A 15,535-nucleotide genomic window follows, 5' to 3' on the forward strand; every position below is an offset into this window, starting at 1 on the left:
CTTATACACTGGAAAATTTTTGAAGAAATATACAGACTGATAGTAAATTTAATATTACAATGTGTAAAGCATTCGTTGTGAAATTGTCTTCAAATTAAAAATTTACATAATCGTAATAAAAGGAGATATGAAGAATTACAAAAACAAAAGAAACGTTTAATACAGATTAACATGAAAACATGCATATCAAAATATATAAAAGTATAATAAACTTATTTTAATATTGTCATGACTTTTAAAGAATATCAAGAAATTATATTATAGTACTGTAAATAGTATTAATATCCTACAGTTGTTGCAAATCTGCCAAAACAGTTTAAGCTTGTTGTAATATGTATTGTGTATATATGAAACTTGTTCTTATACAGTACTTTTACTTCTTTTCAGTAGACTCTTAACCATGTAACTTCGCTATAATGTGAATCAGCACATTAACTCTTAACTATCAGTGCTTTTATATATCATTAACTTTGTAGTATATAATTGAATAGAAGAATTCTATTTGAATAGTTAGGTGAACACTTTTTATAGACTAGTAGCAAATGCATTCAAAGGTATTAGAATACTGATGATTGATTTTTAATAACTGATTTTTAACAATATAAAACAAAATATAAAAAGTAGAAGACATAGTCTATTTATTATAATTTTATTTTATTTTTATGATTTTGTTCTTTTTGTGCTATATCAGAACTTCATTTTGATTTACATATATAATTTATAAATCAATTTTTTTTTAAATATTTTTAGTCTTTGTAGAAAAGAAATTTTGTGCAATATAAATTACTATATTTTGATATTGAATTTGTTGTAGGAGTTCATTGTATATTATTAAAATATAAAATAATAATTAGGAAACAATCATAGAATATGCTTGAAATCATAAAAATATAAAATATATATATTTATAAATGCTGCCATAATAAAGCTAAAAACGGAAAGATAAACATTATATAAATGGCAAGATAAAAATATGCTATAAGTCTACAAATTAGGTAAATAAAATCTCAATATATTATCTCTAATGTAAATACGTTAAAATCAAATATATTAATTTGCTTAATTATAAAATCTCTTTTATATTAAGATAATCTTTTTTTTTATAAAGTAATTATAAAATAATCTTTTCTGTTCATTAAAGTAGTTATTAAAGTTTTGAAACGACGTACGTGCTACGTCAATATTATAGTTTTTTGCACAGCATTTTGGTAATATTTCTTATCAGAAATATTTAAATTCTTGATTTTATGATTCACATCAATATATGATCCTAGCAATTTAACACGTTTGCTAGGTTATCATCGATTTCTGGTTTCCATTTCTTAGTTTAAATACTGCGAATATGTCTCGGTCTACGCACCAATAAACAACAAGAAGTTAAACCAGAACTGACCTTTGCTAATTCAGACATGCGTAAAGATCTGGTTGGAAATTCAATTTTTTCTGCAAAAACTTTACTTGATTGTGGAATTTCATCTTCTGATCGATGAATTAAAGTTCCATTCACATAAAGTACATTGGCTGCAGCATCTTCAGGCACAGTTAATGTCTGGTAACTATAAGTTGCTTCTCTCTCAATTCTCTGCATTATAAACAATGTGTATGTATATATATATATAAATGTAAAAAATAATGATATTTAAATTACAAGTAAATACCTTTAAAACTTCTTGAGATTCTTTGCCAGCACCTACACAAATAATATCTGGACCAGCCATTGTAACTAAACCTTTGAGACGTTTGGATTCAGCAACCTATAAACAACAATTAAATAAAAATACAAATATTTTCAATATCAAAAAATATATGAATTGTAATCATAAATGCAACAATATACAAATTATTAATATAATTTTCTTTATATATACCTAATATTCATATTATTTCATATATAAATGATCAAAGAATTATACTTTCATTACAACAAAATAGATATTTTGATGATTTAAGCATCATTTCCGTTAGCTAGCTTTTGTAATAAACACAATACATGAACTAAGAAGTAAAAAATACTGATATATATATATAGGGACTGCCATTGCTAATTTGAGCATCTTAAATATCTCATTTATTTTTTATAATAGGAAAAAAGGCCATCAAAATTTTTTAAATTGGATTGTATGTTTTCCTTATATTGTGTCATAGTATGATTAAGATGAATTCAATGCCCCAGAGAAAAAAATTTAGAAGTATAAGATCTGATTAACATGCAGGTCATCAAATATTTGATTCATATCTGATCTAACATAAATTGTTGATCTAATGCTTGACATTAAAGATCTAATGTTTGATATAAAAAATTAGCAAGATATTTAATATAATCAAATTAGATGGGATATCTTATATGTAATTTCTCTGTAGCATTGCATAAGAAAAATAATCAAGTAAAATTAACAAAATTACTAATTTTGATTTATGAATTCAATGTGCATTATAAGAGTAATAAATAATGTAACTTCAATCAATTATGAAATTTTCATAATTGTAGATATTTCTTTATATGTATTTCTTTATATATATATATTTGATTGAAGTTGCACTGTATAAAATCTGCAATATGACAAATTTATGCAAAGAAATATGAATCACGTGCGAGAGTGAAATGATCTCGTGTATCAGTGTATATGAGTCTCATGTGCAAAATTGCACCAAGCCATAACTCACATTCTATATAAAACTCCATCTGAAAGCATTCTGTTAAAAAATCTGTAATGAATAATTGTAAAAAATATAATTTGTTGAAATCGTGCAAAATTGTGTTTCTAAATTGTGAGATTTTTTTTCAATATAATATGCAAAAGAGAGTCAGTCTAATACACCCAAACCTGAATTGGGGCTGAGGTAAGACTCTCCACTATCATCTCTTCACCACCATCACCCACCTTAAATGAATACCAGAAAAGTAAGTTGTTTGATCTAAATCTTCATTTTGATCAATCATATTGTATAACCTATACGTATGTGAGTATAGACTTATATAATAACATGATTTAAATATAAATGGTAACATTTGTAATTTTAATTAAAAACGTATGATTCATAACCAACTAGTAACATAGACTATAAATTATTAAATTATCTAAGATGCAATTACCCATATATTAACACATGATTTCATTAAACTAATTTTTAACATATAATAAAAATAATATTATGTAAATACTAAAAACAAAAAAAGTTCTATTATGATTACAATACACATGTTTTAATTTTTTTAATAATACATAATACTCATTAACAACACATATTATGTTATAGAAAAAATGTTGAGAAATATTAAATAAAGTTCCAATATGCAAACAACATTGATTTCTTCTTATTTCGAGATATTTGACAAAAATAATTCATGCAGTATTATATATTCTTAGAATAAACATAGATAGAAATAGATTTATGTAAAATAGAAAACTGAAAGATTAATATAATACATATTAAAAAGCATAGAACTATATAAATTATAACAAATACTGAATCTAACTTTTAATAATTGACTAACCTTAATAGGTACACACGGATATTCTGGGAAAGCTGCTGCGACTGCTCTTGCACCTGCTTCATTTGTATAATGAGACAATCCAACAAAAAATTCACGACCTATAACAATAACAATCAGTTGTTTCTGTTTAATAATATACTTTTGTCTGTATTAACTTAATGTTGAAAATATAATTTACCAGTAAATAGAACATCTCCTCCATCCAGACGAGCATTTTTATCGGCTATCTCTATAAGTGGGATTTCTAACTCCTTCTTTAAAACAGCTCTAATTGTCTCAATCTGGAATTAGATCATCATTTTTTTAGTTACTTACTCATTGGAAACATTACACAACAACGTCAATACATCCAATAATACATTAAAACTATATTTTTATTATGCGAATGTGAAAAAAATAATTGTTCAATGTTTTCGTAAATTTGATACCTGATATATATTGATATTTAGAATGATATTTACTAATTCAGATTTTTCTCTTAAATAATGTAAAAACGGATTAGATTAAAATGTTATTACTTCTCTAATATAATCATAATGCAACAAGAGAGTTCGTAAGAAATTTATAAATTAACGTATGATTTAAAAGGTGTACCTCCTTTAGGCGCGACGGTTCATTGGGCCGAGCTATGAGTGCAATGCCATTACACACAACTGCAATATCTTCGACAAAAACACAGAGCGGTGAATTTTCATCCGGTGGCATTTCAACAACATCGATGTCGAGCTCTCGTAGAAGTTGAGCAAGTGCCAAATGCTGTGTTCTTGCTTCGTCTAACGTGACCTCGCCTCTTGTGCGAAGCGAAAGAGGAATTCTGCACAGAACTGCATGAGTATAACGGTGAAGAGGCATGGTGGAAAGACTCTTTTTGTCAAAGTTTATCTGAACCACGATTGTCTTGCTACTTCTCGTTTACGTAAAATTATAACACAACGATCAAGGAACGAGTCTTGTCTTCCTGCTAATTTTATTGAAACGCCGAATGCTACGAACGTAGACTTTGACGTTTATGTAAAAACAACAGCGAGACAGTACTCTAAACGTTTACATTTGTAATATCACCAGATAGTTTTCGAGGGCAAATTAAAGTCTTCGTTTCCTATCGCGAAAGATTAGTTGAATGTATTAGGAATTTATTAAAATACAATAAATATCAATTAAATAATAATCAGATCATCTCAATTATCATTCTTATGGTAGGAATGAATTCCCGAAAATGATAGATTGGTAGTGCTGAGTGGAAGTGAATTGAAATATGCAGAGATATTGTGATTTGTCAAACATTTAAACGTAATTTAGAGGTGTTGTGATATGAGAATGATGTAAGAAAAGAAGATTTCATCTACAATGATTTCGCAAAATATGCGATAATTATGCGTTTTAAGTTTGTAAGAACGTTATTAGTGCTTGCACTACTAGGTAATATTATTGTATGGCATAGAATATGGAGGTTATTCTCGGCTCAAAACACTTTGCGGTTGTTGACACCAAGTATCGTCACGCCTGATCCATCGCAAAAGTTTCATCGGCGATTATCTCGATTAGTAACTGTTGTTATACGGCAATTTGAAACCTTTGAAAATGATGTGACTTCTACTGTAGAGTCTGTGTTAACTTTTTTCCCTACTATACCAATTTTAATAGTAAGCAATGAATTACCATATCCCCCGCTGGAATTGGACTTTGCAAACGAGAGCATGCGAAACGTTAAACTAATAAATTTGCAACCGGAATTCAATAAATCTTACGATGAACGAAATCCACTATTTTATATACGTACGAAGTACGTTTTATTTTTACCTGATGGTAGTAGACTTTCTACCAAGCAAATCATGCAAGTAAGTTTACTATCCTTTATTACATTATTGTAACTTTGTTCTTTTGTAATTGTCTTAATTAATTGAAAGTGGACAATAGTCAGTACTACATTAAATGAAATTTTTTTCAGGAAACTGTATCTCAAGCTACAAAATTAGGTGTAGTAAGTGTACCAGTAGGAAGTGTAACTTTAAATTGTGTCAATTTAGATGTAAAAGTAAGAGAATGGAGTCTCAAGTTTTCATATACAACAGGCAATGAATGTGACGGAATAAATGGAAAGCATGCTACAATGCTTGAGACAAAATTATTAAAGAAATTAACCGATCCATTCTTGTTACCTTTTACGGATGCATTATACATTCAAACAACTGCGTTGGGTGCAAAGGTTTGTATCTTTTGTATTTATTTTTTTCAAATAATTTTATATTAACCATAAAAACATTTTATTAATTTCGCATATTTAAGGGCTTTACTTGTTACTTTTCTGTTCTTGTTTATAATTCAAATACTACAGTTTGTAGTGTTTGATATATAAACATATGTTAATAATAAGTAAAATTTATTCTAGTAGAATTTATTACATATTACCAGATTCATATGTTGTCGAATTGTCGTTTCAATGAAGGAAAATCATTATATAAAACTCAGCAATCCTTATGGAAAGTTCAACAGTTATATCAAAGTCGCGAACGGTCTATGTTTGAAAAATTGGGAATTAAAAAGGTTATAAGAGCTTCCAATTCTATAGAGTGGTATGGCTGTTCTAGAGAAAGTAATAGGTGTTTTGGATCAGTGGTGAATGGTATTCCATCTTATCTTTATCAAAATCGATATACTCCACCTTGCTGCCTCTCAGGATTGAGAAAAGTCGCTCATCATGTTTTTGATAAATTAGAAGAAGTTGGTATCAGATTTTGGTTAGAAAGTGGCTCTTTACTTGGTGCTATGAGAAATGGTGATATCTTACCATGGGATCATGAAGTACAAATAGGAGTAAATCGTGATGATCTTGAGAGATCACCATGGTTAATTAAAGCCATGAATAAACCTATTGCTGACAATCATGGTTTTGTCTGGGAAAAGGCAACAGAAGGAGAATTTTTTAAAGTACAGTATTCAAAGGTAAACCATTTAACTGTAAACATACTTCCATTTTATGCAAGGAATGGCTCTATGGTTAAAGATGCATGGTTTTTAAACAATAAAGATTTTCCAGAGCAATTTCTTCATCCAATGTCAAGTATTGAGTTTGCTGGCAGACAAGTGCCATGCCCAAACAATATTAGGGATTTTTTAGAATTAAAATATTTTAGGGGTGTGATAGAAAATCCAGAACTCCCTGGTAAAATTTCTTATCAAGAGTTTGTTCATGAAAAATTAATCTTCCATAGTAATTAAATTACATATGAAATTAGAAAAGTGATTTTTCCAAAATACATAATAAATTGTACGATTCATAATTATCTTATCTACAAATATATTAAGGCTTACAATCTTTTCCCATAATTTTAATCATCTGAATTAGTATACTTCATAAAAGAATTGAATTAGAAATACATTATAGCATTTCCAAATGAGAAATATTATTTTCCAATATTTTATAAGATTGTGTAATTATATGCTAAACTAAGAATTGCTAATTTGGCTAGAACTTTAGTGTGAGAACAGAAGGAAGTATTCTATAAAATATTCTTAAAAATGTAGATGTTATATATTTTCTAACATTTATAATAAATATATAGATACCAACTTAAATTTTAATTGTATTTAGATAATTACTTATTGATAAAAAATGTTTTAGTTCATTGAAGTGAATTGTCAGATATCACAAGTTCCTAAGAAAGTTACAATCTTTCTTGTAAAACTTTAATCATTTGCATAGTATTAAATCTCAGTATTAATTAAATTCTCAGTATTAATTATAGTATTAAATGTTTTATTTTTATTTTGTTTTATATAACAAATTAATGTGCCAAAGATGCAGAAGTTGTTTATTTTTATAGATAACATATTTTTTATATTTTTCTACATTATTTAATATAATTTCTTCAAGTTATTTTTGTTTAATTTTATATATTTTTAAATTTAATGCTCACTGTAACTTTTTTTCATATATAAATTTTTTTTTTTGAAAAAATGATTGTTTAATAATATATCTGAATAGTAATTTAAACTTAATATTTCTTAATAATTTATTTGATTTAAGAATAATTTATATGATATAAATATTTCTTTAATATTAAAAAAAAAAACGAAATCTAACAGACACTGTGATAGCCAGTGCTTACTATATTTTATATCAGAAAATAAGGTTTGTGTAATAATAATATCTTGTATTAAGTTTCCAGAAAATTATGTATATTATTAAATTAAAGCTTTTTAAAAATATTAATCAAATTTTTGTTTATAAGAATATTACAGTTTCACTTGGACCATGTATATATATATTCCTTATAATATTTATTATTATTAAATAACTCAATATTTATACTTATACTCTCTTCATTATTATCTTTTTTAATATATATTAAATTTAAATAACAATAAGTATTGTTACATATATATATATATATATACGATTAATGTAAACTATTTCTGAAATTACTTATTCTTTAATAATAGATTTATTATGAAACTGTGTGGTGTTGTTGATATTGTTGTGGTATGTATGGAATTGCAAAAACTTTAATAATTCTATTTACAGAAGAACGTATTAAAGTAGTTTCATAATCGTTAATAATTGCTTCTAGTCTAGAAGACATGTTATAGCAACTATAGATAATAAGTTTAAATTTGTAAATCATTCTAAATTTAGTGCCAATTTGTTTATAAAGACATAGATATTAATATGTATTTTCTGTTATAGCAAATGTTAATAAAGTGTTGATGTTTACAAAAAATTAAAGAATATTATAATTTTTTATATTAGATAATAATAATGATTATTATTATTACCTGTAATTGATTTTCATATCTAAATAGATTTTATTAAAAAAAATATATATACAAATATTTCCGTAATTAAAAATATGGCTTAATTAGGTTTCTACCCTTGTATCCTTTGGTGGTTGTAAAATAGCTGGTTCACGTACAAAACTTAATAATCTCTCTAATTTCATAATTTCTAATTCTCTATGTGTCAAATGAAGTTGCTTCTTGGTTGGCTTTACTTTTAATCTGAGGTTTGGTGACAGCTTTAATGTATTTACTGTACCTCTATTCTCATAAAATATCAAAATATTACTATATTATTATATTATTCATTATTATTAAATGAAATTACAAAATAGTTACTTACTTATCATCACCTACTATAATAAATGGTAATTTATTGTTAAATGCAAGTCTAGTTAGTTTATATTTTTTTCTACTAACAATTTGTTGGCTGCATATTGGTCTGTATTTATTTATATTTAAGTCAAACACTGTAACTTTTCCATCATTTGAAACACAAGCTAATACTGTTGAACTATATGGTGCCCATTGAACATCTCCAATGGGAATACCAAGATCAAACATAAATAGGGGTTCCCTAAAATAATTGTGGACATAAAAAAAAGTTTGAAAATTTAAAAAGTTTATATGTTTAATTGAAACTTACATCCTATCATCTTCCCATATTTTTATTCTCCAATCACCAGAACAACTTGCAAATATGCTAGAATTAAATTTATTAAATACTATCCGATAGACTGGCATATTGTGTGCTTCATTATAAGTTCTCATATAAACACTACTGTATGCTGTATTGCATTTATAGATTGTTCCTTCTTCTGTTCCTACCAGAAATATGTTTTGATTTGCAGGGTGAAATGCTAAACATGTTCCACAACCTGATTGTATTATAAATTGTTAATATTAGAAAAAATACTAATAATATAAAATATTCTTACCTTTAAGAGTAATCATAGTACCATCTGGTCCAGGTATTGGTGGTCTGTCCAGAAAAAGGGTCATCACAGTTGTTAAAGCAAGGTCATTTTCACTTAATATCCAGTAATTTATTTTTCCATCAATGCTAACGCTGTAGAATGCTAAATTACCTTCCTCTGTGTCTGGTGCCCAATGTATCTTAAATATTATATTAATGGTATATTTTGAAATAGTTAAAACAAAGATGTGTTATTAAATACTTTAAATATTTTTATTTGTGATAAACAAACCTCCCACACAATACCTCCATGTTTTTGAACAACATCATTGCTTCTATATTGAGGAGCTGTTGGTGGCAACATAATATTATAAACAGCAACAGCACCATCCATAGTACCTTCATCATTAAAGAAATTGTATATTAATACTAGTATTATAATTAAAATCTATTAATATTTGTTTTTATTACCAATAACTAAAAGATGAGGATGTTGTTCATTGAAATCCAAACACATTACTGGAGACTCTGTTGGACAGATCCATTCTGGATATGATGGATTTTTTAAACTAAATAAACATACTGTTCCATTTGTTATCAAATTACTAAATGACACTGAAATGTTATGTATATAAGTATTTATACATAATAAAATTTTTATATTTTTTACTAACTTGTTCCATATGAAACTGCAAATAAATCATAATATCTACTATTGAAACATAAATTTGTAACATCATGTTTTTTGGTTTTTTCATAATTAAATTTCCATAAAGGTAATAATGAACCTTCTCCAACTTTAAATTCATCACTTGGATCATCCCAATATCTATAGTCTAATAATATTTAGATAAATATTTTTCTAAATAAAGTATAAATTTTTGAAAATGATTGAATTAAAATATTAACCTTGAGCTATTTCATCAAAAATATTTTGGTTTATCATTCGTTCCAATGTCTTTGCAGCCTGTAACATTCTATATGTTAATGCTGTAGATTCTATTTGAGCTTTTTTCTTTACATCTTCCTTTTTGAGTTGTAGGACTGGAAGTCTTCTTTCTTTTTCTTTTTCACGTTGTTGTTGAGCAAAGTCTTCCTAAGATATATATTCATTCAGACATGTAGTTCATGTAATTTTAAAAATGATTTAGTTCAATACGTGCCTGATACTCGTCGAAGATTGTCCATTGGAAAACATGGGTATTAAATATTCCTGTTGGAGGTGGTATTGTTTGGGTACTCATTTCCTATAGATTAATATAGATGTAACTAAATAGATTTCAGTTCATAAAATCTAAGCAATTCCACACTTACTCTCATAGGATTAGTATATGTTAAGGCAGCCCTTTCACAAAAATTGAACTGATTTGGTATTTTTTTTGGTTTTATTTTTTCTATCTCTTCTTCATCTTCATGTTCATGTTCATGTTCTGGTTCTGGTTCTGGTTCTTTATGATCTGCCATTTCTTTTTCAAAATTTTGAATTAATTTTCATTTGAATATTTGAAAAGATGTAATTTTTTTTCATTTTACCTTCTGGCTCTTCAATGTCTGCTTCTTCTTCCTCTTCTTCTCCTCTTTCTTCTTCATCATCATGTACTATGGCTTCTTCAAAAGGAGTATCCACTGCAATGATATATTTAAATCACACTTAATAAACTGTTAAATTAGTTGTAAATTTTGTAAATCATTTTTATTTATAGCATTTTACCAACAAGTCCTCCTGTTAATTGTATTTTAGCTTCTTCAGAATCTTTGTGTAATAATGATCCAGGTACATTTAAAACAGTCACTAAATGTGGCGGAGGAGGTAGTAGTATGAAATTTTTTAATTTCCATGACCACTCCACTAAAGAATCTGGAACTCTTGTGTTATGTATAGTCAGAACTCTTGCAATTTCTTCTTGTAATTCCTAAAAATTTTATTTTCATTAGAGAATTACAAACTTTTTAAAAATCTGATAGCTGAAATATATAAATGTTTTAATAATGAAAAAGTGCACTTACTGCTTCTGATAACTGTAATTGATCTTCTGGTTTTAAGAAAACCTTTCCTCTTAACCAATCCATATCACCACCACCCACATCCACCCGGCTTTTTACGAAGCTTATATGCTAATTATTAGTATTAGTTATTAAATGTATTAAAAATTACATTATTAAAAGTTAAATGCATAAAATACTAACTCTTGGCAATTCTTTTGAAAGCTCTGTCACTTTAGAAGGAGTTCTCTTCGTTACTGATGGACGCATGATTGTTGGATTAAAAATGATTTAATATCCAACTACATATAAAAATATTATAAATTAATATTAGTATATTATGTTTATTGTTAAAGTAATCACTATTTTCTTAGGTATGTAGATATCTTTATTTCCACTTTTTAGATCTTTAGTTTTCTTTCTAATAATGATGTGATTTTGATATTTAATGTATAAAATGATTATTTATTTAAATTCTTACAATTAAAATAATATTGAAATTTTTGAATCTATGAAAAAATATAGAATTTCGTTTATATGTCGTATATTAATTAATTCGCCTTTATATTAAATGAATAGAAAACTGTTTTACTACACAGTAAACATATATCAGAAAACTAAATAAAAACTAAACTGAAGTTTTTTATATCTTTTATTCTTTTCAATAAATACAGAGAAAGGAGTTCTGGTTTCCTAGGAAACTTGTTATGCTATGACATTATTTATCTGTTTTAAGCAAATAATTCTGTCATAGCATATGATAACTTATGTAAATTATAGTACAAGATTGTATAAACTTTTAAAATTTTTTAAATTCAAATTTGTTGATTTATATATTATAAATTTAAAACTATATTCTAGTGTTGAATACATGCATAGATAAAGGAATATAATATATTGTATAATATATTTAATTGTAAATCTTAGTTTGTTACATTATTTAGAGATAGAGTATTTATTTAATCATATAAGAGTATCTTGGCAATATTTGGTTATATAGAGAAATGTGGTTATATAGGAGAAAGAAAATCAATAATGGAACATACCATAATAATGTAAGCATGCTTCCTACTAGATAAGTCAGAAAAGCTTACAAATATTTGTGAGTAGAAGTTTCCAGATTGTCTTTTATTAAGTATGATTTTACATAATAGAATCATGTATTGTATGTAAATTATATTATAGAATAAATTATTATTTCTTAAGTACTAGTTGAAAATATTTGTGTATAAAAAATAACAGTATGTAAATTAAAAGTGGTATTTGTGCATTGTTATCAAATATTTAAGTGATAAGAGGTATTATTTTGTTAGTTAATTTAAAAAATATTATATTTATATATGTGGTTATATGTATGAAAATTTTGTATAATTGTTCTGTACTATTTAAAAATGTATTTTTTATTTCAGATGAATTGGAAGATCTAATCATTAATTTACAATATATTTTTATTTTGTGATGGAAGATAGTGGAATTGACAGTGATCCAAAGACTATTAGTCATACAGAAGATGAGAGACTTTTTGTGGTAAATATATGATTCTTGATATTATGCGTTTTATAGATCACAGTTAGGTAAATAGAGATAATAATAAGAAAGATATATTGGTTTGTGTTTTTTTTATTTTAGGGAAGTGATAGCAGTTGCAGCAGCAATCAAACACAAACATCTCAACATAATTCTACTACTAAACAATTGCAAAGAAAGCTTGGTATTATATTGTTAATTATTATTTTATAATAATTAATTTATAATATAAACATAATAATGTTAACAATTTTCTTTATATATTATTTATTTTGGATAGAGGCACGGATTGAACAAGCTAAACGTATTCAACGTAATACAGATTATGTAAAGTTGCCAAAATATGATAAGGGATGTGGGAGTGGTAGTAGTGCTGCTGGTCTAATTTCTATTCAAAGACTTCCTGTACCAAACAAAAGTAAAGAACATCTTCCTCTTGTTGAATACTGGCATAGTGATAGTGAAAGGTAACTGTTAACTCATATATTATATATGTAACGTTCCTTAGTACGTTATGTATATTTATTTACTTTTAGTGATGGAGAAATGACTCTTTTTCCAACAACTAAATCAAAAGATTCCTCAAAGCATAAACAAGATCTAACTGATACATTTAGTATTGAAGAAATGAGTGAAGAAAGCGAGGATTCTTTGAATTTAGAACCTGCACAACCGTCTTCAGAGCTCAAATTTATTAAATCTTATAGATGTACTGGTGATTGCTTTCGTTGTCTGTGCCACATATTGTAATTCATTGTGATGTACATATGCCTTGAATATTTTACAGATTAATTATTTTTATGCATTATTAAATATTACTTTAGTCTTTCAAAGTTTTATGTAATTATGTAATGAAAAATTTTATATATATTAAATTATGGAAATTAAATATATCAGATATTTACAGCATGTAAGTTAGAATTTGTTATTTATTTTAATTTTTATGAAAATTAGAGAATTTGTTAAAATGCATTTTATGTAAAATTTTCTCAATATATTCCGTAAAATGATAAATATTAAGAGTAATGAAAGTTATACTTTGTATGTAATTAATGATATTTGATGATTAAATGATGTTCAAGAAATTAAATTAATTGCTCTAGTGATTGCATTGAGATGGCAAGACAATGCTCGTCTTATTCGTGACCAAAGTAATTATTGCTAAGGGCATTATTCAAATAGTGTTTCTCAATTGTGCATCGGTAGATCTCGTAACTGTATTTTGTACAAAGTTGCAGTAGGCAATATCCGTTGCTGTCACTTCAGGATATTACTTAAGACATTGTTAATGGTGCTGTGTGTAAAATGATGATAGTTTATTGTGTCAGAATTTTTTTATTTATAAATAAAATTTTGCCGGTAATACAATTAACGTCCATAGTGTACGTATTATGTAAATATAAACTACTTCGGTTTTGAAATATTTTATCAAATATTTTATTTTTTTGCATTTTTGTATTATCTTCTATTGTTTATAATCAATCTTCCTTTTGTTTATATTAACAATAAACTACCTCCATACTTTTATTTAATACTTTTTTCTGTGGCATCGTTGCAACATAATATCATATGCAATTGTTGGAACAGAAAAACAAGTTTCTGAAACAAAGTCGTATGGAAATGTCTTCTACCAAGCGCATATACATATATTCTGAGGAAATAATCTGTGGTCCCCTTTGTAATGCGCGTATTCCGTAATCTAGATCGTCCTCGGAGGAAAAAGACTGTGTATTCCATTTCTTGTTTGCAAGCAACAGTTCAACTATATTTTATACCGTTATAGAGGCTTCCTTTCTGTATTCCCACTCGTATCTTACCTCGCCGATCTGCTGCACATTGTGCGTGCCTAGAAAAAATTTTTTTAAAAAGTTCCTCGAGCTATGTGTTTGATACAGAACTCTATTGCACATTGTTCGCGAATTCTTTATTAAAGTATATTTCCTAGATGTACGTACATATATTTACGCGTGCATTAACATTTTTATTTTTAAAGAAATTTATTAATTGACAAGTTATTACGGTTTTTATTAATTTATTTATTCAATAATATATTTAATAGTACATTCGAGCTTCGAACATTTATTTTATATTATTTTTTATTCTTTACTTGTTATTTCAGTATGTATACAACGAGCTGACAATGAAATATGTAGGAAAGAATAGTATTAGCATAAGAAAGGGTGATTGTGAAACACAAGATAGAAACAGTTACGTGTTTAAGTAAGTCTATATTTTAAAGTTGTATGTTTCAAATAAATGTAACATTGGAGAAAGTAGAACATATCTCTGTCCCTCTTTAATTAAATTGATAGAAAATAATAGAAATAAACTATATTTTTAACAAAATATAAAGCAACAATAGTATGGTAGTTTGACGTTATAAGTATTAACATAGTAATGTACATTCATAGTACATCTTGGCACTATGCGAGTGAGTACTTCCCATGAGTTCATTGCTCGCGAAACCTGGCAGCTGTAAATGTATGTGTGTAGTAGAGTTAATTGTTTGTCTTGCTATATTCTTTCCACTTCTTTATGAAAAGAATTCTTTCCAAAAATGCCCATGTATCAATTCTGAAACTTTGTTTGAAAAGTATTAATAATTGTTACAGACAAATCATTATGTTCAAATTATTGTTTAGGTATAGATAGAATTAGTTAGTAAATAATAAGTAACTATATTTCATTTCTTGCGATATCTTTGAACTGCGGTTTGCCGTGTACATATACATATACTGGGTTTTGCTTGTGTTCTTTAGTTTTTCAAATGTATATGAATTATGGAAATTTTTATGTAAATATATGGTTGTACTTTACCATATTTAAACAGACTTCAT

The 15,535-nt window shown here is 26.5% G+C and overlaps 4 protein-coding genes across 7 annotated transcripts; 2 read left to right on the plus strand and 2 right to left on the minus strand.

Annotated features, from left to right (window-relative positions):
- Positions 1-893: 893 nt before the first annotated feature.
- LOC122535573 (N(G),N(G)-dimethylarginine dimethylaminohydrolase 1) lies at positions 894-4,512 on the minus strand. The gene is made up of 5 exons (XM_043667240.1): positions 4,091-4,512; positions 3,675-3,777; positions 3,497-3,594; positions 1,659-1,754; positions 894-1,582 (listed from the first exon to the last, which is right to left on the minus strand). The coding sequence occupies exons 1-5, from the start codon at positions 4,346-4,348 to the stop codon at positions 1,328-1,330; spliced, it is 810 nt and encodes a 269-aa protein (XP_043523175.1). The 5' UTR covers positions 4,349-4,512; the 3' UTR covers positions 894-1,327.
- Positions 4,513-4,674: 162 nt separating this feature from the next.
- LOC122535567 (fukutin-related protein) lies at positions 4,675-7,443 on the plus strand. Its single transcript, XM_043667229.1, has 3 exons — positions 4,675-5,334; positions 5,445-5,702; positions 5,909-7,443. The coding sequence occupies exons 1-3, from the start codon at positions 4,870-4,872 to the stop codon at positions 6,713-6,715; spliced, it is 1,530 nt and encodes a 509-aa protein (XP_043523164.1). The 5' UTR covers positions 4,675-4,869; the 3' UTR covers positions 6,716-7,443.
- Positions 6,305-13,788, plus strand: LOC122535582. 3 transcript variants are annotated; one of them, XM_043667263.1, is made up of 5 exons: positions 6,305-6,439; positions 12,581-12,698; positions 12,801-12,882; positions 12,979-13,165; positions 13,235-13,788. In XM_043667263.1, the coding sequence occupies exons 2-5, from the start codon at positions 12,630-12,632 to the stop codon at positions 13,446-13,448; spliced, it is 552 nt and encodes a 183-aa protein (XP_043523198.1). In that variant the 5' UTR covers positions 6,305-6,439; positions 12,581-12,629; the 3' UTR covers positions 13,449-13,788. The 3 variants fall into 3 exon arrangements, with proteins under 3 accessions (XP_043523198.1, XP_043523181.1, XP_043523189.1); XM_043667246.1 differs by lacking the exon at positions 6,305-6,439 and adding an exon at positions 12,174-12,273; XM_043667254.1 differs by lacking the exon at positions 6,305-6,439 and adding an exon at positions 12,427-12,469.
- Positions 8,286-12,239, minus strand: LOC122535558 (dynein intermediate chain 2, ciliary). 2 transcript variants are annotated; one of them, XM_043667210.1, is made up of 15 exons: positions 12,218-12,239; positions 11,376-11,473; positions 11,196-11,303; positions 10,900-11,101; positions 10,722-10,814; positions 10,503-10,654; positions 10,352-10,435; positions 10,098-10,284; positions 9,863-10,024; positions 9,660-9,803; positions 9,481-9,587; positions 9,211-9,388; positions 8,919-9,150; positions 8,616-8,849; positions 8,286-8,533 (listed from the first exon to the last, which is right to left on the minus strand). In XM_043667210.1, exons 2-15 carry the CDS (start codon positions 11,439-11,441, stop codon positions 8,356-8,358), a joined length of 2,127 nt encoding a protein of 708 aa, XP_043523145.1. In that variant the 5' UTR covers positions 11,442-11,473; positions 12,218-12,239; the 3' UTR covers positions 8,286-8,355. The 2 variants fall into 2 exon arrangements, with proteins under 2 accessions (XP_043523145.1, XP_043523153.1); XM_043667218.1 differs by lacking the exon at positions 12,218-12,239 and having other exon boundaries at positions 8,919-9,096; positions 11,376-11,590.
- Positions 13,789-15,535: the final 1,747 nt, after the last annotated feature.

This window comes from Frieseomelitta varia, unplaced genomic scaffold (assembly GCF_011392965.1).
Source record: "Frieseomelitta varia isolate USP_RPSP 00005682 unplaced genomic scaffold, Fvar_1.2 scaffold_152, whole genome shotgun sequence".
Classification (NCBI taxonomy): Eukaryota; Metazoa; Arthropoda; class Insecta; order Hymenoptera; family Apidae; genus Frieseomelitta; species Frieseomelitta varia.

Excerpts from the sequence above, each read along its gene's own strand:
- LOC122535573 (XM_043667240.1), bottom strand. The coding sequence starts at position 4,348 with ATGCCTCTTCACCGTTATACTCATGCAGTTCTGTGCAGAATTCCTCTT. Across the intron at positions 1,755-3,496 it reads ATCCGTGTGTACCTATTAAG|GTTGCTGAATCCAAACGTCT; the intron begins GTTAGTCAATTA and ends TGTTGTTTATAG. Across the intron at positions 1,583-1,658 it reads AATCTCAAGAAGTTTTAAAG|AGAATTGAGAGAGAAGCAAC; the intron begins GTATTTACTTGT and ends TTTATAATGCAG.
- LOC122535567 (XM_043667229.1), top strand. The coding sequence starts at position 4,870 with ATGCGTTTTAAGTTTGTAAGAACGTTATTAGTGCTTGCACTACTAGGT. Across the intron at positions 5,335-5,444 it reads CTACCAAGCAAATCATGCAA|GAAACTGTATCTCAAGCTAC; the intron begins GTAAGTTTACTA and ends AATTTTTTTCAG. Across the intron at positions 5,703-5,908 it reads CAACTGCGTTGGGTGCAAAG|ATTCATATGTTGTCGAATTG; the intron begins GTTTGTATCTTT and ends ACATATTACCAG.
- LOC122535558 (XM_043667210.1), bottom strand. The coding sequence starts at position 11,441 with ATGCGTCCATCAGTAACGAAGAGAACTCCTTCTAAAGTGACAGAGCTT. Across the intron at positions 10,436-10,502 it reads CATATACTAATCCTATGAGA|GAAATGAGTACCCAAACAAT; the intron begins GTAAGTGTGGAA and ends ATTAATCTATAG. Across the intron at positions 10,285-10,351 it reads CAATCTTCGACGAGTATCAG|GAAGACTTTGCTCAACAACA; the intron begins GCACGTATTGAA and ends TATATATCTTAG.
- LOC122535582 (XM_043667263.1), top strand. The coding sequence starts at position 12,630 with ATGGAAGATAGTGGAATTGACAGTGATCCAAAGACTATTAGTCATACA. Across the intron at positions 12,699-12,800 it reads AAGATGAGAGACTTTTTGTG|GGAAGTGATAGCAGTTGCAG; the intron begins GTAAATATATGA and ends TTTTTATTTTAG. Across the intron at positions 13,166-13,234 it reads TGGCATAGTGATAGTGAAAG|TGATGGAGAAATGACTCTTT; the intron begins GTAACTGTTAAC and ends ATTTACTTTTAG.